We start from the raw sequence: 21,624 nt of genomic DNA on the forward strand, positions 1-21,624 counted from the left end.
ACTTTAACTGGTGAAAAATGTAAGTGTTGCATTTATACTTTTGTTGAGTGTACCTCAGATATGAATGGCACCATCTTGCACATTTGGAGCCAGAGTTTGCGCAGTAGCGATTGGGGGATGGAGCCTTGGTAGCAAGGTCCTATTGATATACGCCTTTGACCAATCATGAGACAGTCTTAGCTGTCAATGATGACGTCGCACGTCATGATATCAACAGGTAAAACCAAAAATATTGGAAGAATTAACATTTGAACATACATCATTGTGATGAGAACTACCTAAAAAGACAGAAACCATCTTTGAGAAAAATGTATTTGACGTGTACTTAGATGTTTTAGGTTGGTCTATCTCTCATCTATTAACATGGAGGTGGCAATCGACCTATATTGCAGCCAGTCACCAAGTGGTGATAAAAAGGCTTTGGCTTTACTTTGGGAGCTGTCATGTCGTCCATCTTTATATTTAGTCTATGATGTTACAATTACATTGTGTGAATTATATCATTACTTACGGTTTATTTTTAGTACAAAGGAAAATGCAGACTACAAAAGTTAATTTGAAGTTAATTTGAAGTGACAGATATGGAGACATTAAACAATTATTATTATTATTATTATTATTATTATTATTATTATTAAGATTTGTGAACTTGGTTTAAATTGAGTATTTGTGCATACAAGTGAATTTCCCCAGTGTGGGGTCAGAAAAGTTGTATCTTATCTTATTTTTAACCCATCCTAAACCTAACCCTAACCCTAACTTTTAAAATACTCTACGGGTCAGACACACAAGACATTAAAATAAATTGTTAGTCATGCACTCCCAAATAGAAACACCAGCCATATTACCTTTGAAATGGTTCTTTCTTTACATAGTTTTAAGTGTAGGGTGACTACATTGACATTTACAATCACAGTGAGAGAAAAAGACAAAAAAGAAAAAACATTGAAAGCCAAATTCTAACATTGAATAGTGACTGTACGAGGTGTCCCTGAAGGCACCACGGTCCAACAGCTGCCTGGCGGTTTGCGCATGCGCTTGTGGAGATGAAGCCGTGGAGCAGATGGTAGAAAGGGGAGGAAGACTGAGGAAGACGCATGAGGAAGACGCACGAGGAAGACAATAATATCTGAGCTCAGCCTCTGAACACTAACAGCGTTTAGCAGCTGCCGCTGTTTAGACCTGTGTCAGCTCCACAGAAGCGTCAGAGACTTTTTTTTATCCTTAAACAAACGCAGCGGCTCGATTATATTTTCTTTTCATTCATTGTTTTTATTTGTGCGCAGGTTGTTTTAACTTTTTGTCTTGACGGAAACTTCCTTATGATGTCATCGATTGTCATCGATTGTGAACCTGCTCACGTCTTTTAATCAAAGAAATGGGATTAACCGGCACGAGAGACGCGTGGTGGGACTGTGCGTCTGTTGTCGTTGGAAACTCAAGCTGCTGAAGCTGCTCGTGAACGCGTCTGTTTATTTTCTCGTGTTTGTGTGTGATCATTGTTCGTGATGGAGTCTGTTGGGAACTTTGAGTTCAGCAGGAAAGACCTGATTGGCCACGGTGCCTTCGCTGTTGTGTTCAAGGGAAGACACAAAGAGGTAACTTTTGTATCCCAGACAAAGTTAGGTCTGTGTGTTTATTGATGTATCTGATTATGAATAAAACAACTGTATTTCAGAAACGGGACTGGGAGGTTGCTGTGAAGTGCATTAACAAGAAGAATCTGGCCAAATCAAAGTCTCTTCTTGATAAAGAAATCAAGATATTAAAGGTAATAACACTTTTTAATGCTTCCATTCATACTGTGTCTCTCTGTGCTCACTGTTTACTGAAATGTTATTTTCCCACCTCTTCCAGGAACTCAAACATGAAAATATTGTCAGTCTGCTTGACTATCAGGTAAGAATCTCTCCTCTCAGATCAGACATGTCTGCTGTAACTACATAGGAATACACACACTGTGCAGCCTCATGCTGCAAATGTTGACATCTGATCATGCTGTGCAGATACGGCTGCTGGATGTTGTAGTTTTTCGCAGAGCTGACAGGCCTCAACTGCAACGGTAGTGTTGAATGGAAGTTTTCTCTATTCTTAAAGATTGCATTGGTTTATCCTAAATTTAAATGTAAATCTCTGTAATGTGTTTTACTCGTATCCCCTTAGATCATACACTTTAAAACAAGTCACACGTCACTCAGGTCGTTAACCATTTGTGTGGTGAGTTTGTTTTCCTCTCACCTTACCGTCACCTGCCAGACAGTCAGACGTGGGATTACCTTTTCTGACAGATGGCAGCCGGTTAAACAATGGCTCTCAGAACAGAGGCCGGTCTCCCAGCAGACACCGACAACACATCAAGGATTATGACTACAATTAGAGATGGTGCTTATTCACCTGGTATCTACACAACCTGTGCTTCTCTGTTCTCTGGTTCCATGGTAATCACCATAAGGTGTTTTTAAACCGTAGTACGCTAGTGGTAAACGGTCAATAAGTTTCACTCCGACACTCAGAGCTTACTCGCTCCACCTGATATGGAGTTTTGGAGGCCGATGCCGATACTGATGTTAGGGAGGGAAAAAAAATTCCCAGACCGATACATCGGCCAATGATTCCTAAAAAGCTGTTATCAAATCCTTATGACAAGGAAATGTCAGTGCAGCTTTTTTACAGATATTATACAGTTTATATTAAAACATAAACTTTATTATACATAACTATAATTAATAAGAAAACCCAAATGCAACCAAATATATAGAACTAATTATCAAATTAATTACTTAGACAATAATAGCTTTTGTCTAAAATGTAAACACAAAGTCACATCCTAAACCGATACTGATATGTCTGTGAAAGGCTCATATCAGCCCTGACTATCGACTCGTCCAAATAGGATTCGACCTGCTCCCCCACTTTCCTTTCAAGTCAGGTGGGGCTGACACTCTAAACTTCTCACACCCCCCGAACCCCCCCTGTCTCACCTCGCTGCTCTGTCGATATTTCCAATGCTAACACGCAAGGATCCTGTTGGGGTAAAGTTTCTGACACCTGAGTTAGCTGCTGTCAGGGAGGGAGGGGGCCCCCAGGATTTCTAGAAGCTCTTCTGGTGACAGGCCAACTCAGAGTTTAAGCAACGACCCGATGTCACCTGTTGTGTAGCGTGGGGGCACTGACATTGATTTATCATTGGTTACAAGTAATGTATTTATTATTGTTCAAGCCATTTTAATCTGCTATTTATCATTGAGTGTATGTCAGTTACTACTACGCTGATCGTGTCTATTTCATGTTATTAACAGGAAATGGGAGGATGTGTGTATCTTGTCATGGAGGTGAGTTGCATTAGTAATGGATGGTTTAAATCACATTTGCTATTAAAGGGACAAAATCAAAGCTTCTATAAAGACGTTTCCTCTCTGTCTTTTCAGTACTGTAATGGAGGCGACCTGGCTGAGTACCTTCACTGTAAGTTTGCTACGTCACATAGACCTTATTATAGTCCACATCTCACCCCAGTGAAAACTTTCCATTCCACCTGTGGTCCAAGCATAAAGGCGGACACTGACACCACTCCTCAGTGTTGAAACAGTAGTAAACACATTTGGAGCAGCTTACTGTACTGGCTGGTCAGTGTGGCTTTTAAGAGGCTTGCCGTAGCTTTTCCAGTGTTTTGAATGAATAATAGGATTTTGCCAGTACAATGACAGAATTCAGGTTTCAGTTTGCAACAAGTCCGATCCCTAATACTCAGAGGTACTTGACCCAGATAAAGCTAAACCCCTCGTCTTGACCTGGAATCAAGTTTGTTCGGTTTTTCCCACTGATTATGAAGAATGCTTCCTTTTTTTTGGTGTAGTGTTTGAATTCTCAGATGATTCCTTTCTCACTGGACTGCACCGCTGAAGATTTGCCCCACCTCAAGTTTCAAACCCTGTTTTAAAAAATGATGATGCAGGGGGAGGTGTGGGATTTATTTCTTCCAGGCTAAATATACCTCATTGGTGTAGGTGTTTCTATTGAATGGCTGATGTGGTGTGAGGGTCTGCTGCCATCATGCCAGCATCTCTTCTTCTGTAGATTGGGTCATTCTGTGCCTCTGCTCAGACGACGCATCCAGTTATTTACAGCACAACACTCAGTCACACTTGGCAAGGTTCACGGAGCACCAAAATGACCTCACCCATCTGTCACCCACTTATCCCGTGTGCTCCCGGTGGAAAAACACTGCTGCCACAAACACTGGGCGTATGAGGGAGGAGAGGGTCGCCAGCATGTCAGACAGCGAAGACATGTTTTTCCAAATGAAGCATCATCATAAACAGACTTCTCTTCCAAGAAGACCGACGCAGTAGTTAGAGGTGTGCGTCTCCTCCTCAGATGACATACACTTTCAGAGAATTGTTTTCGTGTCTCACATTGAGAACGTCTTCAGTAATACCTCACTCGCGCTACTCGGAGAATCAGGTTAACACAAGTAAACTGAGAGTGTGCGAACAAATAAATAAAATCTTGTTTTTAAAGTCAAAGGCTGCAACTAACAAACATTTTCATTATTATGAATCTAAATAATAATCATAATCCTTTTCTGAATTCATTATTTGGTCCTTAAATATTATGATATTGATATTAATTATTATTTGTCCCAAAGCTCAAATAGACATACTCAAATATAATATATATATTTTAAAATAAAAAAATATGTAGCTTAATTACTTAATAGACTGAAAAGGTAAAAAAAAACTGAGATGCAGTAATGGGCGAAAATATGTGGCATTTGTGCTTAAAACAATCAAACCATTGTCAGAAATCTTAATACATCATAACTAATTGGTTCCCTTTTATCACGAGTAATAAACTACTAACTTGCCTGCTGATGGAATAACCAGTTTAACTAGTTGGATTTTTATTGTTGGTCAGACAAAATAAATAATATAACACTAATAAACACTTTGTTTACATTTAGCGGTGGTAACTTTTGATGAGCATATGTCATTAATTGTGTATTCTATTGATGACTATATAATAATTTATTTAGTTAGATAATAGCACTAATACATTGTTTATTAATATGAGAGTAAGTTGCAATATAATAACCCTTCTATATACTGCCATGCTGACTGTTCTTATGTATTTCATCCCTCTGACCCACAGCCAAGGGCACGTTGAGTGAGGACACCATCCGCGTGTTCCTGCAGCAGATCGCTCAGGCCATGAATACCCTGCAGAGCAAAGACATCCTCCACAGAGACCTCAAGCCCCAGAACATCTTACTCTGCCACCCAGAGGGCCGCAGGTCCAGCTCCATCAACATTAAGATAGGTAATGACATCACAGCACGCATCAATGCACCCAAATGCACAGAGACACTACTCTCCATCCCTCACTTCATGTCTCTCACCCTTCAGCTGACTTTGGGTTTGCACGTCACCTCCAGACGAACACTATGGCAGCCACTCTGTGTGGCTCCCCCATGTACATGGTGCGTATTAAAGCTCCCGTACTCTGGTGTCCTGTGCCAACACAGTGTTAAGTCACCATGTCTCTTACCTGTTTGTTTTTCTGGACCCAGGCTCCTGAGGTCATCATGTCCCAGAACTACGATGCCAAAGCTGATTTGTGGAGCATAGGTACCATTGTGTACCAGTGTCTGACTGGAAAGGCACCATTTCATGTGAGTGGCACTTAAAACCAATACATTTAGCATCAGTCATTTTAGGTGTTTATGTAAATAGGTGTTTGCTGCGGGTCCTCACATAATTGCAAATGCTCATTTAGTTGTTTTGCTTTAGTTTTTAGAGAGGGCCGACTCATTGTTGTGAAGACAACACTTGACATGATACATCCCTTTCACAACACAGAGAAACAACATGATCCTCAAAACCACCTGCCTGCTGGATGACACTCTCCCTCATATCCAGTGTTGTTCATTGGAAAGTGTTGGAACAGCTTGACTACTTGTTAGGAAAGAGCCTTGTTTACAGACTGGGGCATGTGGAAATGGCTGTGAGCCATTTCACTGAACCCAGAGTAAATACTGTTTCACAATACTGGGTATTAGTTTCTGCTATTCATGTGGCTGCTCAGATGAAACTGTTGAACTGTTATTTGCAGATTGCCTGAGCCATGATTTATTTATTTTTTCTTCTTCCTTTTTTTTTTTTACTGGGAAATTCCTTCTATTCCCATGTATTAGCAGTTAAAGACGGAAAACATGTTTTTGTTTGCATTTTGTACCTGTTGAGGTTATTTATGTTGCATTTCCTTGAATGTGTTTCCCTGAGAATGATAGGGAAGATTGACTTCTATTTCTGCCAGGCAGGTTAGTGAGTTGAGATAAGTCCAAAGGTCAGAGTGAGGTTAGCTGATGATGATGTTGATGATGCTGTTTACTGAGCTGGCTTTCACTGGCATATCCCAGTATTCCACTTTGTCCCGAGTGGGATCATCAAACACCCACATGTTGTTTCTGTTAAGATCCTATACACTTTGGCACGAATAGTTTTTTTTACATTTGTAATGATGCAGGCAAGTAGATAGACAAACATTTCACTTTCATGTATTTATTGATTCAAATGCCTGGGGTGAGGGTGCTTTAATTTGCACATGTTTACAAGTTAAACTCATCTTTTGTGTGTGTGTGTGTGTGTGTGTGTGTGTGTGTGTGTGTGTGTGTGTGTGTGTGTGTGTGTGTGTGTGTGTGTGTGTGTGTGTGTGTGTGTGTGTGTGTGTGTGTGTGTGTGTGTGTACGTTTATAGGCAAGCACACCACAGGAGCTCCGTCTTTTTTATGAAACCAACAGGACCTTGTTACCCAGGTGAGTGCACCCACCAACACACAGCATAATCAATGTACGTACACAATAGAGCCCAAGTAGTTTGAGTAAAACACTTCTGATGCCGATACATACACATGATTGAGAAAGATTCTAAAGATGTTGTTATCAAAAGAAAATTAATTAACCCTCAACTTTATTATAAACTAGGATGGCACAAACCTCCACCAAGGCCCAACAATCCCCTTGTGAAACTACATTTCAATTCACGATTTTTTCTTTAATCTGCACCACACTCTCTTAGATATCAGTCCCCTAAACATGCTTGAATTTTTTTATTTAATAAAAAATTGTATGGGTTCTTAACTGGCCCACACTGCATCATTCTACTAAGTTTCATGTCTGTCCAGTAGCTTTTTGCGTAATCCTGCAACTGACAGACAAAAAACCAAGGCAGACGGAAACAGAACCTCCATATAAAATATCAATGCACATGTTTTCTTCATTGTTTATTCTATAAACTAAAAGTTTTCATATCGGCAAACATAAACACAGAAACTGATTTGTTTGTGAAAGGTTTATATCGGTCCCTTTTTAACGCCCAACAGATATATCAGTCAGGCTCTAATGCTCAATACACTCAGGAAGAGGAGTGTAAACAGGCTTTACAGGGACACCTGCTCAGTTTAGTGACGTTAATGATGTTCACATGCACATGGATAGCTTACAAAGCATAGGCTTACACACACTCACCCGTGCACACATAGCTAGCTACTGTAAATAAATCCATACCATTACTAAAGATAGTCCCAGTGTGGAAGGCAGTGATACAGACACCAAACATGACCGACCTGAATGTGGTGTCCTACTTATGGTATATATCTATATGAGGTGTTCATTTGTAATGTGAACTGCCTCTCTTGTGATATTAATAAATACAAGTTGCTTTCCAATCAGTTAACTTGACTATTTACAGTCATTTTCAACACTGGAGCTCTGATGTGTATGAGCTGAACATGGAAAGTGTTCAAAGAGATTCATGGCTTGTTTGTCACTGTTTTCATGGTGCACTTTATCAGCCTGTATATGGCTCGGAGCCATGCTTATCTTCTGCAGTGATAAAGCCGGGTGATAAGTCGGACCCTGCCTGTGTGAGCAGACATGGTTTGTTGTTTTCCTGTCATTCTATATATAACCTGCTCCGAGCTGCCAGTTTGTGGCTTGCACAGCTATCATTTTCCACATGACCCATATAGCTCAACCCAGGCACACACACACACACACACACCGTCTCTGCCGACTCGGAGTGTCATGATGCCCTGAGGTTTTGCACTGAAACCATAAATTAAATTAACAATTCACATTTTTAGAGCTCACTCTGAGCTTCTGAAAAACCACTGACCTAAATATTATTTCTTTTAAAACCAGATGTATCCGCGACAAAATCACAAAAACACACTGAAGCAGCAAGCTGAAAATATCCGTATCTAGGAAACACATACTGTGCGTCACACTGTGTAAAGACTCTCATACATCTTGGACATGTTTGTTCTTCGGTGTTTTTTCCAGTATTTATTTTAATAACAGTGTTATTAATCTAAATGGGAAACCTTTGTATTTTCCCAGCATCCCAAAGGAGACTTCTCGTCACCTAAGACACCTCCTGTTGGGGCTCTTGAAGAGGAACCACAAAGAGCGGATCAGCTTTGGTAAGGCCCTGCCTTCTCAAATTCAGAACCCTGTTTCATCATTTGATATTAAAGCTTCTTTTACATATACATGTGCTTTACATGTGCAGATGAGTTTTTCCACCATCCTTTCCTGGAGACGAGCTCCTCCTCAAAGAAATGTATGTACTATTTTCTGGTTTATTTAAGTATCTATCTATGTATAAACATAGGTGCCTTAGCCAGTCTCCTAACACAACATCTTATTTTGACAGGTTCGCCTGCTCCCATGTTCTCCTGCCCCATCTCAGGCCTGGGCAGTTCTTCAAGCAGCTCCTCCACGTCCCAAATGGCCTCACCTCAAGTACATACTGCTTTCTCTTGTGGACTGATAGAACAAAACCAACTTGGGTAAAGATGTGAATTTCTCAGAGTTAAACCTGATCAAAAATTCCTTTATCTTACGTGCTCTTAGCATTCCGATGGAGAGATCCAACAACTCAAGTCTAAAGCGAGGTACTCCCCTACACAAAACACAGCTGACTTCCTCCTGCCGAAAGAAACAGCCGATCAGGACAGTCTGACCACCTCATCATACACAGAGGACTACGTCCTGGTGCCTGACCAGTTTCCCAGTATGTCCTCTTACCCTCACTGTATAGACACCTGTTTTTCTTATTACACCAATGTTTTCTTTTCATCAATTTTGACTTTCTGTTTCACTGCTTGTAGGTGAGTACACATGTGAACTGGATGTTGGCTTACCAGTCGAAAGTTGCCTTATATACAGTGGGTGAGTTGCACATAAACAACATAGAACTATTGGACTGCTAGATGTATTAATATAAACTGATTATATATATATATATATATATATATATATACACATAATTATGCCTGATATATCACACAGATTTACTAGAGCAAACACATTATTTAACATTCTCTCCAGGAGCCCAGTCGGAGCTGAGCGAGGCCCCAGGCCTGCAGGAAAGACTCCTCTCCACACCCCCTCTAAGCCTGTTGGGTAAGAGAATCACTCAGTTTATGTATTCAATGTTCTTTATGATCGATGGTGCTTTAATAACATGTGAATTTGCTCTTACTAATTTCCACTACTGTTTTCCTCTGAGCTAGAAAACCACCAAAAACCCTCCTAACTGCTCGTTCCTCTGTGTCTGATCCCTGGGCTCTCTCTTTCATCCACATAGCAAGCCTGTTGAATTGGTTGACCGTAAGTGCAGCGCCTCTGTGCCCATTCCCGTCCCAACACAGATCCTAAACTACCAGCGCATGGAGCAGAACCTGCAGCCTGTTGCCTTCCATGGCTCCAACAGGCATGTACAGTACAGCCTGTTAGCTGATTTACCTCTGCACCTACTCTACCTCAGTGTCTTGCAACTCTCTTCTGCCTTCGTCTAACTATATATCTCATATCATCCAGGGTCACACCGTCCAGTGCAGGCAGCAGCGGTGAAAGCTGTGCACAGTTTGGAGGCTGTAGAGCGGCTGGTACAGGATTTGTCGTTAACTCCCCAAGACTGGCAACTGGAGTAGCTCACCCTCAACAGGGCTCACCTCTAGGTAGGCATCTTCACCAGCTATTGTTTAACCTGTCTGTTTCTGGGCTTTTACAGACAAGTGAACTAGTTTATCTTTCCTAATCTGTGACGTCAAGCAGCTGCTGACGTCATTATTAATCATTAATCAACCTAAATTACATCACGTAATCGATTCTGAAGTTGTGTAACCTCTGATCTACAGGACGTTTCTTTTACCGCAACTATGTTGGTCACACGTCTGCAGCCCGACACACTCCATAAGAATTTGTCAATGTGGTGTCAATTGCTGCTTCTTGGGCGTTGACAAAAACTCCACCACCTGATTTATGTCTTGTTCATTACATTCCCAGAGTAGTCTTGTGGTTAAGTGTTTGTATTTGATTTTCTGTGTATCCACATTCCCTCTGCCTGACTCATCTTCTTTTATTTAGGCCTTTTGACAATAACCAGTGAACATGCCTAAGCTTGATTCATTCAGCGTTAGTGTTATTATTTTTCAGAGCAGTTAACACTCTTTTGGTATAATTCATTGGGTATGCTAACAATTTAATATCTCCAACCCTCTGTATTCTAGTGGGAACCACCCCAAAGAGCTCCGAGCCGACTCTCCCATTCAGCACGAGGACTGGACAGTTCACTGGCTCACCTGGCGCCTTTGCTCCCAAGGTCAACTTCTAAAACATTGATATTATAATTATTAGTATTATTTATTTGTTGTTATTGTTATTGTTATTATTATTACAGAATAAAAGTTTTATAACCTACACACCATCATGTCAGGCACAATAGTTTCTTTTCCATTTCTTGAGAATCGAAAAACTGAATGGTGATTTATTCTTTATACTTTGTATAAGGGTTAAGAATGTTAATAACTTTAATTATATTGTACCTTTAAATTTAAACAAGGTTTACAAGGTGCTTTGACAGACAAAGCAGACACATGATACTCGGGGGCAATGGCAAAATTGCATTTACACTGATAAAAAACATTTAATAGATAAAAGCACCACGTAAAGCAGTTACTACAAATATGAACAATAACGATGAAAAAAAAGATGACTTTACATAAAAGCAAATAAATACATATAAAAAGCTTGTTCTTAAATCAAACATCACCTATCCATACATGTTTCTGATTAAATCCGGTTTCTGAACTTTTGCTTTTGATCAACAGGTTCAGTCGAGACTGCTAGACAGGATCACGACGGTCCCAGACCTTCAGTCATTCGACCCATCTGCTTCTCCTCAGACCAAACACAGCAGGAAATCTACCAATAAAAACTACCCATTTAAAAGGTGAGAACATTATAATATCATTATAATATCATATATATATATATATATATATATAACAATTATTGATGTAGGATGTATAATAACATCCTGCAAAGAAATTGGGGATGGAAGGGAATGGGAATTTGTTTGTGTAAATAATCCACATATATGTGAGACCCTCATGCCACCTGGCACCTAGAGATGTCACATATACTGAATGGTGTCTGATCAATTATTAAATGCTCATGATGGTGTCTGTGGTTGTATTGAATGTCCAGAGACCTGAGCACAGGCAGGATGTCAGATCTGCTGCTGAAGGCGGCGTTCGGAGCTGAAGAGGGAAGTGACGAGAGCCTCAACAGTGAGAAAAGCATGGAAACAACAGGTACCAGTGCAAAGTTAAAAAACAAAGAGACCAGCCCTGTTTCCTCTGATAGTGTTTGTCTCTGTTCGCCAGTAAATGATTAATAGCTAGTCTTGTAAATTCTGAAGTCATGCACAGGGAAGGCTCCCACTGACAAAGAAATCAACACATACTGTGAATTAACTCTCATAGTTGTGTCAGTAAGGTGATAGTATGCAGTAGTTATGAAGCACCAATTTTAAAAGGATAGTTCACCCTCCCTTTAAGGTACCTCCTGCTATGACCATGGTATTTACTTGGCTGCAGTTCAACTGGACTACATTTTTAAGGAGGTCTTGACCATCTTTTTTTTGTTCCTACAGCTCCACCTACTGGTTATAATAGAGGCTTTCAATGCTCCGACAGCCCACCTATTGCAGTCTTCACTATCGGTTCTCCATCCAAAGGAAACACTCCTCCTGATACCAGGGTGTCAAAGATGCTCTCAGGTTGGTGCCCTAACTACCTGAACATTGACCAAATATTGAGGTGACTGATTGTGTTGTAGGAGGTTTTTGAGAAGTCACTTAATTAATTATTTTACAGTTATGAGTTCATTTAGACCACTTGTGAAAATTAATGAGGTGTAATAATGACATTTTTAACGTCTAAAGCACCACACAAGCACTGAGTGACTTTGTTAACCTGGTAAATTTGCAGTAAACCACTTGAAGGTTGGTCAGGTAAAGGAAAAGCAGTTTTTGTAGATATAAGTTACAGTCTACTGTTCTAAAGAAAAATAAAAAAACATTTTAGGTAATTATTATAGTCCTCAAATGTGCAATCTGTTACTCCTATAATGATTTCAGCTGTTAACCTGTATTTGTCTTAAACGCAGGTTCTCCCTCCTACATCAACTCAGCCTGGCTTCTTAACAGTCGCCTTCTCCAGAGAGAAGGTCGTAGAAACAGTGAGAGTGAAGCGATGGACGCGACTCCACACAGCAGTCCGGTCTTTCACCCTCCAGAGCTCGCGGTAGATACGCTAATGGAGGTACAAAATAAACCCTCTGATGAAGCTGGCATTACGTTCATTTGCAGATGAACATAAAATAATACAATTTAGATCACACATAAAAAGATTCCATACTAACACAGTTTGGTTCTTTTCACAGCAAGCTCACACAGATGCCCTCAGTGACCTGCGCTTCATCTTGGCTTTTGCCCACTGTGTCATGGAACTGGCTTCTACTAAAGACCCAGGGCTGGATGTCATCAGCAGTTCTGATGTTTCCTTTCTGGAGCAGAGCATGGTCACAGATCAGATCAGCCTTTTGAGCAGAGAATGGAGGTGAGAGCCATGAAGCTTTAAGCATTTCATCAACATGTACGGTAGCTTGCTTCCTCTACATGTCTTCATGGAAATGACTTTCATTTCTTGTGTGCATATTCCAGCTATGCCGAGCAGTTAGTATTGTACATGAAAGCTGAAGAGTTTTTGTCATCAGCACTGCACACAGCCAAAGAGAATATCAAACAGGACCGACTCATTCCCTCTGCTACAGTCAAACAAGGTAAGACCAGTGATCATCAATCACTCCTTTTGTAGAGTTTCTGTTTAACGCTCATAGTTTCTACTCACTCGAGAGAAAAAAACTTTTAGATAAACAAAAAAATTCAAAGCATTTACAAATGCAAAGAGTGTCTTAATCTATCCAGGTATTTCTGATGTGGTAGTCATTAAGAATTGTTTTGCTTCATGACCAGGATGAGTTAATATTTATTGAAATATTAAAGTGTCTCTGCATTCTCGATTTCCTTTGTACAGTGATCCGAAAGCTGAATGATTCCTATAAGAACTGTGTGACATACTGTCGCTGCCTCAGTGATCGCCTGCAGACTTTCTTGCTCGACAAACAGAAGCTCATGGACCGTTTCAATGGCCTCACAGCAGAGAAGCTCATCTACAGCCACACTGTGCACATGGTGAGCTCACCTTACTGAAGTACATGCTGATGTTCACTCCAAATCAGATTATATCAAGTATACTGTATATTCAGCATGTATTTTTATCTTAGGTATAATGTGTGTGTTCTATTGCATTCAGGTGCAGTCTGCTGCTTTAGATGAGATGTTCCACTATGGCACAGCTTCAACCCAGCGTTACCAAAGAGCCCTTCTGCTGATGGAGGGTCTGTCCCGAACCGTCACAGAGCAAAAGGACCTCGACAGCATAGATAAATGTATGTGGCAGCTTAACATGCTCGAATCAGAACACTTATGAAAAGGTTTGCCTTGTCAACTCACCCACGTCTTGGCAAAATGTTATTCTAATCCGAATTGTTCTTTATCCCTGTGTTGTTTGCAGGTAAACAGTGTATTGAACGACGCCTTTCTGCTCTTCAGACTTAACCGTATGCACGAGCTCTACACCCGCACTCACAGCTCCTGGATTATCCTCCCTCATCCATTACCTGCGATGTAGATGAATCCTCCTGGACTGTCAGTACACACCAGCACTTTGATCTTTCTTAGGGGAAACGACCACTGGAGCATCTGCTCTAATCCCAACACCCAGTCTGTGAACTTCTCATAAATGCACAGAAAAGACTGGAGGTCCTGTTTTGTACACATTTGAGTGTAAATTGATTGTTTGAATACTTTGACAAGGTCATTTTTGTCAGTAGTTGATTTGTTACATGCTGTTCATTTATATATTTGTGTGTTGTTTTGTGTTTTGCACATGGAAGTATCGGAGGAAATAATAACAGATTTTAAATGTGTTGTACTTGAAACATGGTGACAGGGTGGTGCTGTGGTTAGCGCTGTCGCCTCACTACAAGTGAGGCCGGGTTCTCCAGCTTCCTCCCACAATCCAAAAACATGCAAGTTGGATTAACGGAAGACTTTAAAATGCCCACAGATGTGAATCAGAGCATAAATGGATGTTTTTCTCTATATATCGGCCCTGTGATAGACTTGTGACCTGTGTAGGGTGAACCCGCCTTTCGCCCAATGTCGGCTGGCATTGGCTCCAGTCACCATGCAATGATCTAAGGATGAGCAGTGTAGATAAAGGATGGACGTACTTGAAACACAGATTGATTAGTCTTTTTTGGTACTTGAGGCATTTGTGTTATTTGTACAGTAGTAGTTCATCGGCAAACAGGAGTCAATATTCTGGATGAGATGACCAAATATTGCCACTGTGTAGCAACATAAATCTGTACTTGCTTTTTGTACATTTTTCATCACAGCACATTAGTGGCTGTAAATCATACCTGTCTCACTGTCATATAGACAGTGGCAATAAGTGAGATTTTTGCTTTATAATAACCGGTTCAATAATTCGCGGATTCTGATGTACATGGTCATTACGTACTTTTAAGTGACATTAACCACAAGCCACATATTTTTGGTTATTCTGCTGTTTGACTGTATGTGTGAACTTTTTTATTTTCTTGCAGTTGTGCTACTTCTGATTTTAGAGGTATACGTTTTGAATGTAAACAGTTAATTGTGGATTCATTTGTACTTGATTTCTGCCTGATACACTATATTGTTTATTACAATCACACACTCAATATTTTGTGAAAATATTGGTGTTAAAACTGAAGTTTGTTAGAATTTATCAAATTGCCTTTTCTACTTTTGTGTGATGACAGCCAGTCCAACTTGCCAAAAGGAGTTGTTACATACTGTGTTGACAATAAATATTTATTGTTAAAACGATGGGACAAGTCTGTTTCAGGGTGCTTTATTAATCAGTGCGTTATATTATCTGACTATTATGTGACCTTATCATTACACCTCATGATGAATCCCATCCTCCAAATAATTAGTTTAATAAATACATTAATACACACAAGAATTATATTTTATTTTTATTGTTACAACGTTTTGTTACATTAACAGCAGGTTTAAAAGTGCTAATACATTCTTACAGATTTTTATTTTATTAAAGTTAATCAATTTAATCCCACTTTCTTTTAATTTATTTAATTCATAACAATATTATCTTTTTACATCCATTCATCAATGTACAGTATGTATTTATTATTATTACTGTTATTTAGAGTAGGAAAACAACATACCAAACACAACCCTTTCAGTCGAAGCTAAATACTAATCGGAAATTATATAATCAAAATGAATCAGATTGCAGATTTTATTCACGTCATCGTTTCGTAGTGTCCCCGCTTCCTGGAGACAGAACGACATCCGGGTCACATCAAAGGTTGCCGCGGTCGCCATGTTGCTGAATGAAATTAGCTCCAAAACATTGACTAGCCGCTAGCAATATCGATATTTTATTTTTCCGCGTAATAACATTTGTTACAGCATGTGACTCACTGTAAATATGACTTAGGATTTATGACGCTACTACAGAAGCCCCACTCCCTGTAAGTAACATCTCTGAGGTGGTATAATGTATATATTGACCGGTAGCTGGCCTGCTAGCAGCAACAAGCTAACATCGTTAGCATTAGTTAGCATGCGTCCCGCAGAGAGGTTCATTGTAATTAATTAAATGGCATAGACAGCCTTAATGCACATGCTAATACTTTGACAATTGTAGTCGATTTTAGGTGTATTTATTACCCTTAATATAATAAGCTAAATTATTCTCAAATGTGCATGTGAATGTATTATTGTATTGCTGTTAGCTAGCTAGCGGTATCTTGCGGACCGTCCCGGAGCTGTACTTTAAGTGGACGCTAACGTCAGCGACGTAACAAACATGACAATTCAAGCGAGGATTCAGTCATGGTTATTTATATGCTGGTCATGTTGGTTATAGGTAATGATGTCAGTGTTTAGCTGTAAGCGCTGTTGGTCTGTTTACATGCTGTCTCTCAACGCTCTAATTCACTGTAACAGGCCAATAGCAAGTGAAGATCACCACTGTTAGTGTAACGATACATCACCTTTGTTTCTAATGCATCTGATTCACAGCGGTACATTAGATCAACAATATTATTTACATCACTTAACAGTCTGTTTTTACTATGTCGGTGATTTTTAAAATGTCCTTGCCTACTTAAAATGATGCATAGATGCATTAATGAGTTGTTGTAGTGTTACGTTAAAGATATTGTCTTGTAGCCTGTGAGTAATTTAGTCATAGTATAAGTTCTGGGCTTAAAGCTGTCTGTCATTGCCTTGTTCTGCCATTAACTCACCATTAGTTCACCTAAACGATCACGTTTTAATATGTTGATGGACCAAGTGTCCAGTGTGAAGTTTACCTGTCAAATAGCTGATCTTTATATTTCTTATTTGCTCATTGTACATGCATTAAGATTAATGCGTTTGACAAATGTCATGTCTACCAACTTCAAACAAGTTATTAGTAATATGTATAAAATCCTCTGTCACAATATGTCTGATTTTACATCAAGATATATTTATTTACATCATTACATGGTTAGTTTTCTCAAATATATCAACCAGATATGAATGTTGTTTCAAGTGAATCCAGTAAATTGTATAGATTTAATCAAATATTGACAGCGTCACTGCAAGCATTTAAGTGATAAAGAGATAGATGGCGGTAACTATGTTGTCATACTGTCTAATTGAAAAATCAATTAGAAAACATAAATCAATAAGATATGTGAAATCTGGTTCCAGGATGGATCTATTGTACTCTTGCAACATGTTGCTAGTGTTTGTGACTAAAATCACTTAATAGTGTGTTTTGTTCTTTTCTCAGATTATTGTGTTTAGACATAGTAACAGTGTCACGCAATGCACCATGGAAGTGGATCACAGAATATGCAACGACAGCTCCAGAGATCCAAGTCTGTCAGCGGGTCTGAAGCAGAGGAGCCGCAACAGCAGCAGCCAAACATGGCAACGACGCAGCAGCAAGCTACAGTTAACCACCCTCAATCACCCGTGACAACGTTTTCCTCTGCTGCCAGCCCTTCAGCCCCTCAATCGCCCAATTATCAAATAATCATGAGTCGTAGCCCAGTCACAGGCCAGAACATGAACATCACTTTACAAAATGTGGGACAGATGGTTACTGGTAACCAGCAGATCACCCTAACTCCACTCCCAATACAGAACCCAGCATCCCCTGGCTTCCAGCATACTACACCTCAGTGGAGGTTTGAGCATGCACCATCTTCCTATATCCAGGTAACCTCACCTGTGCCCCAACCCTTGCAGCCCCAAAGCCCCACCCAGCACAGCCCAGTCCCTCTGCAAGGAGTAACAAGACCAGGAGCACCCACAGCAGCATTGGGTGTCTGTGGACAGAGTCCAACACGATTTGTTGACGCTGGTATGTTAGTGCGACAAATCAGTTTAGGCAGTCCATCAGGAAGTGGCCACTTTGTTTACCAGGATGGGACGGGACTGGCTCAGATTGCCCCAGCCACACCAGGCCAGGTACAGTTGGCCTCTGCAGGAGCACCAGGCTCTGTGAGGGAACGCCGTCTCTCTCAGCCTCACTCACAGACTGGAGGCACCATCCACCACCTTGGACCTCAAAGTCCAGTGGGCACTGGTGCTGTTCTCCCCACACTGGGAAGCCCTGGTCACATTACCACTTCCAACCTACCTCCACAGATCAGCAGTATCATTCAAGGACAGCTGGCACGCCCTATGATATTTGAGAAGACAACACAGGGTATGGTAGCTGGAGTCGGTACCACTGCCACAGCAACTTTCAGTATACCCTCCTCCATTCCACCTTCTAGCCCATCCCTCACCAGTCAACCCCAGGGGATCGCCAACAATCCACTTGCAACCACCAGCATCTCTGTGGGCACCGTGAAGAAGCAAGTTCCCAAGAAGTTAGAGGAAATTGCTCCTTCTACACCAGAGATTGCCCAGCTGAGGAAACAGTTCTTGGAGCACCACAACAAGAAGATGGATAGCCTAAAGGAAGTGTTCAAAGAATATCTGATCGAGCTTTTCTTTCTGCAGCACCTCCAAGGGAACATGATGGACTACGTAGCTTTTAAGAAGAAGCCCTGTGTTCCCTTGTATACTTACTTGAGACAGAACGACTTGGACCTTGAAGATGAAGAGGAGGAAGAAGAGCAGTCGGAGGTCATTAATGATGAGGTATCACTGGCTGGCGCTTATTGAGAGATCCAATAGGAACCTTACAATTAGAGAGTTGTACTTCATTTAACTTCATGAATACTGTACATCTGTCAACTCTGTATCTTTTCAGGTAAAGGTTGGTACAGGAAAGGATGGCCAAGCAGTCACACCAGTTGCCATAGCAACCCAACTGCCTGCTAATGTCTCTGCAGCTTTCTCCACCCCACAGCAGTTTCAGGTGATAGAGGCAACACTTGTTTTTAGCACTTACCACAATTAATTGGAAATTATCCATAGCTACTTTCTTAAATTGTGTTGAAAATCTTTTGTAATCTCTTAGTAATGCTTTAAGAGTTTGTTCTTGCAGGGACATCAATCTGTTGCTGGCACCATGACAAACCCAGGAGACATGGATGCCTTTAAGAGGCAACAGGCTATGGTGCAAGCAGGTAGGGCAAGGATTGCAGACTCCTGTCTCTTATGTTTCTTTGTTTCCTCCCTGTTTGCTTTGTTTTCTGTTTGTTTTCTTTTCTCCCTCTAATTGCTTCTGCTTTTAGATATTTGGCATCCTTTAGCGCTCTGTGTTGAAGTCTTGACCCAAGGAAGGAGAGGTGACCTGTAAGGTCTTCAGAAGGTCATTGCTCTTTGCCGAGTGCTTTTTTTGCGTTATGAGGGTATTGTGTGTTTTGAATCCCAGATCAGGCTAAGAGGTCCCGGATTGATGTTGGTCGCCATGGGCTGATTTTCCAGCATCCTGGTGTAGGTCCTTTAGGATCAACTGGCGTTCCGCTCCAACAGCTTATGCCAACTGCGCAAGGTAGGAGTGCTACTACCAGGCCGTCCTGTGCTCTGTTCGATGCTGCTGGACGTATCCCCCTCCTCAAACTAGGGAGATAAAAAAAACTATGTATAACAACAATCATCTTCAAAAAACTTCAATCAGCATCAACAAAGAGATCTTCATCCATCTGCTGGATTTCTCAGTAGTCCACAGGAAGTTCATTTTTAGCTCTACCAGCACCTGCTCTCTATCAAGATAAATGGGGAAGAAGACAATCCAAGTCTGAAGAAGAGTAGCCACGCTATGGGAAGATGCCATGTCTTATAATTTTCCTTTTTTGTTTTTTCTATTGATCACCCGTCGTTATCCATCTCTTCTTTTCCGAAGTTAGTTTCTGTCGTCTTTGTCTGGACGGACCTTCCCGTGCTGATGGATTTTCATCATATTTGGAGGTGGATCACAGAAAGTGGGAACCCTGTGTGAATAAATTCACTTCCGAATGGGTTGTGCTTGTTTTCCCATTTTATGAATCCACGTGTCATGGTTCCCTTTGGTTTTCCATTGTCATTCCTTCACAAGTCCTTCCCTGTCCGATTGTCCTTCCTCACATCATCAACGAGGATTCAAAGTCATCAATCTTCTATTCATACGAAACATCTTCAAGATTGTCTTTATTTCTCTCATGGTCACATTTGGTTGAATTTCTTCCATGTTATTTCATGGCATTCTGTTCTGACTTGGCTTCTTTCCCTCAGTCTAAGTAGGAGGGAAATCATGTGGAGGAGTTGTGTTCACGGCACAGGTTTTTGCGATTGCGATGGTGTGGGTGTGTCAGGGCCAGGTGTTGATGGCCTCTAGGCAAGGTGGTGTGGCGTGCAGGGAGGTAAGGCAGGCGCTGCTTTAGTGTGCACAGCTCCGCTCATGCCTGCTGTCCGCAAGACCCCACGTGTGTCCTTTTGCTCATTTCTGTGCTCTCTTGCTATGTGAGGCATCCAAATGCCTTGGTTACCGCTAGAATGACATCGCTTCATGCATGCCAAACATATAGTGTTTTTGTGAGTGTCCGCTCTGTATTTTTTAATTTCCCCTCTCTTCTCCCTGTCTCTTTACTTTCTGATGTTCTTATATTTCATTTCCCTTTGTAACATTTCTATTTTCCTCTTTAAAAACCTCTCTTATTGCATGTATAAGTTTTGATGTTTTTACCCACATTCTCTCAACACTTGAGATGCAATGTTTTGGTTTTGCATTAATCAAAGTAGTATTTTATTTGAGAGACATGTAGATTCTCACATTGATTTCATTTCTTCTGTAATCATTTTGCTGTATGAGTTTCATTAGTTTCTGCTCTGATCATCAGAAAGTAGTATACTACTGTTGATTCATACAGTACATCTAGTTCATTACGGCAAGGTTCTGAGGAGCTCTAACATCAGAAGCTCAAACTCTCATTTTCATAATTTCAAGCACTATTTTATTATCTACTTATCTACGTAGCTTCAAAAGTCTTGTTTAAATGCGGTCTCTCAAATATATATTAAGGGAAAGCTACCGAGCACTAAGTAATATTTAAAATGTTTTAATTCTATCAAGAGCACAAAATACATTTACAAAACACTGAAGATGACAAGATCAACAACTTGATTTTTAGTGTCTTTCTCTTTTGCTGTTGCTTTTTTTTACCACCCCTTTGTGTGTGTCCTATAATTTGGTTACTATGTGTACAGGCGGGATGCCGCCTACTCCTCAAGTGGTCCAGATTGCAGGACAGAAGCAGAACCAGCAGCAGTATGACCATTCCAAAGGACCTCCAGTGCAGAACGCAGCCAGCCTGCACACCCCGCCTCCCCAGCTGCCTAGCAGGTTGCACCAAGGTGGCCTCCCAATGGCAGGCCTGTCCATGACGCTCTCTCAGCAGGCTCAGTTAGTGGAGAATACAGCTCAGCCTGGTGGTCAGCTTCAGGCACAGGTGAAGATGCAGGCAGGTGGGCCTCTCCTTGGTACAGTTAACCCCCACACACAGCTCCAGGCCCAGCTGCAGCAGCAGATGCAGCCTGGTCTTCATCTTCAGTTGCAACCTCAACAGCAACAATCCCAGGCCATAGTACAGTCAGGACAAGCGGTCAGTATACATTAATTAATCAGAATACTATATATATATAT

At 40.8% G+C, this 21,624-nt stretch overlaps 2 protein-coding genes across 12 annotated transcripts in view; both read left to right on the top strand.

The window, feature by feature from the left end:
* Positions 1 to 1,068: 1,068 nt before the first annotated feature.
* On the top strand, positions 1,069 to 15,354 carry ulk1a (unc-51 like autophagy activating kinase 1a). Of its 3 annotated transcripts, none has more exons than XM_034596333.1 (27): positions 1,069 to 1,598; positions 1,679 to 1,771; positions 1,858 to 1,899; positions 3,300 to 3,332; positions 3,429 to 3,465; positions 5,152 to 5,319; positions 5,406 to 5,479; positions 5,570 to 5,671; positions 6,756 to 6,814; positions 8,399 to 8,481; positions 8,571 to 8,621; positions 8,715 to 8,803; positions 8,915 to 9,074; positions 9,172 to 9,232; positions 9,392 to 9,466; positions 9,651 to 9,776; positions 9,884 to 10,023; positions 10,576 to 10,667; positions 11,173 to 11,297; positions 11,555 to 11,661; positions 12,003 to 12,128; positions 12,518 to 12,672; positions 12,794 to 12,969; positions 13,074 to 13,192; positions 13,447 to 13,604; positions 13,726 to 13,861; positions 13,987 to 15,354. In XM_034596333.1, the coding sequence occupies exons 1-27, from the start codon at positions 1,509 to 1,511 to the stop codon at positions 14,028 to 14,030; spliced, it is 2,721 nt and encodes a 906-aa protein (XP_034452224.1). In that variant the 5' UTR covers positions 1,069 to 1,508; the 3' UTR covers positions 14,031 to 15,354. The 3 variants fall into 3 exon arrangements, with proteins under 3 accessions (XP_034452224.1, XP_034452226.1, XP_034452225.1); XM_034596335.1 differs by having other exon boundaries at positions 12,797 to 12,969; XM_034596334.1 differs by having other exon boundaries at positions 1,070 to 1,598; positions 11,176 to 11,297.
* Positions 15,355 to 15,832: 478 nt separating this feature from the next.
* The window catches only part of ep400 (E1A binding protein p400), a 28,882-nt gene continuing 23,090 nt past the window's right edge, over positions 15,833 to 21,624 (top strand). For 6 of the 9 annotated variants that reach the window (XM_034595382.1, XM_034595385.1, XM_034595386.1 and 3 more), the window contains exons 1-6: positions 15,840 to 16,021; positions 17,335 to 18,698; positions 18,811 to 18,918; positions 19,048 to 19,129; positions 19,378 to 19,497; positions 21,189 to 21,583. In XM_034595382.1, coding sequence (XP_034451273.1) covers positions 17,370 to 18,698; positions 18,811 to 18,918; positions 19,048 to 19,129; positions 19,378 to 19,497; positions 21,189 to 21,583 — 2,034 coding nt within the window. In that variant the 5' untranslated portion in view covers positions 15,840 to 16,021; positions 17,335 to 17,369. Of the gene's footprint in view, positions 16,022 to 17,334; positions 18,699 to 18,810; positions 18,919 to 19,047; positions 19,130 to 19,377; positions 19,498 to 21,188; positions 21,584 to 21,624 lie in introns of all 9 variants that reach the window. The other 3 variants (XM_034595387.1, XM_034595390.1, XM_034595389.1) reach the window with 1 other exon arrangement.

This window comes from Hippoglossus hippoglossus, chromosome 9 (assembly GCF_009819705.1).
Source record: "Hippoglossus hippoglossus isolate fHipHip1 chromosome 9, fHipHip1.pri, whole genome shotgun sequence".
NCBI lineage: Eukaryota > Metazoa > Chordata > Actinopteri > Pleuronectiformes > Pleuronectidae > Hippoglossus > Hippoglossus hippoglossus.

What these genes read in the sequence shown, in the direction of transcription:
- ulk1a (XM_034596333.1), top strand. Translation starts at nt 1,509, where the DNA reads ATGGAGTCTGTTGGGAACTTTGAGTTCAGCAGGAAAGACCTGATTGGC. An exon ending in AAAAACTACCCATTTAAAAG is followed by an intron (nt 11,298 to 11,554) that starts GTGAGAACATTA and finishes TTGAATGTCCAG; the next exon opens with AGACCTGAGCACAGGCAGGA. An exon ending in ACAGCCACACTGTGCACATG is followed by an intron (nt 13,605 to 13,725) that starts GTGAGCTCACCT and finishes TATTGCATTCAG; the next exon opens with GTGCAGTCTGCTGCTTTAGA.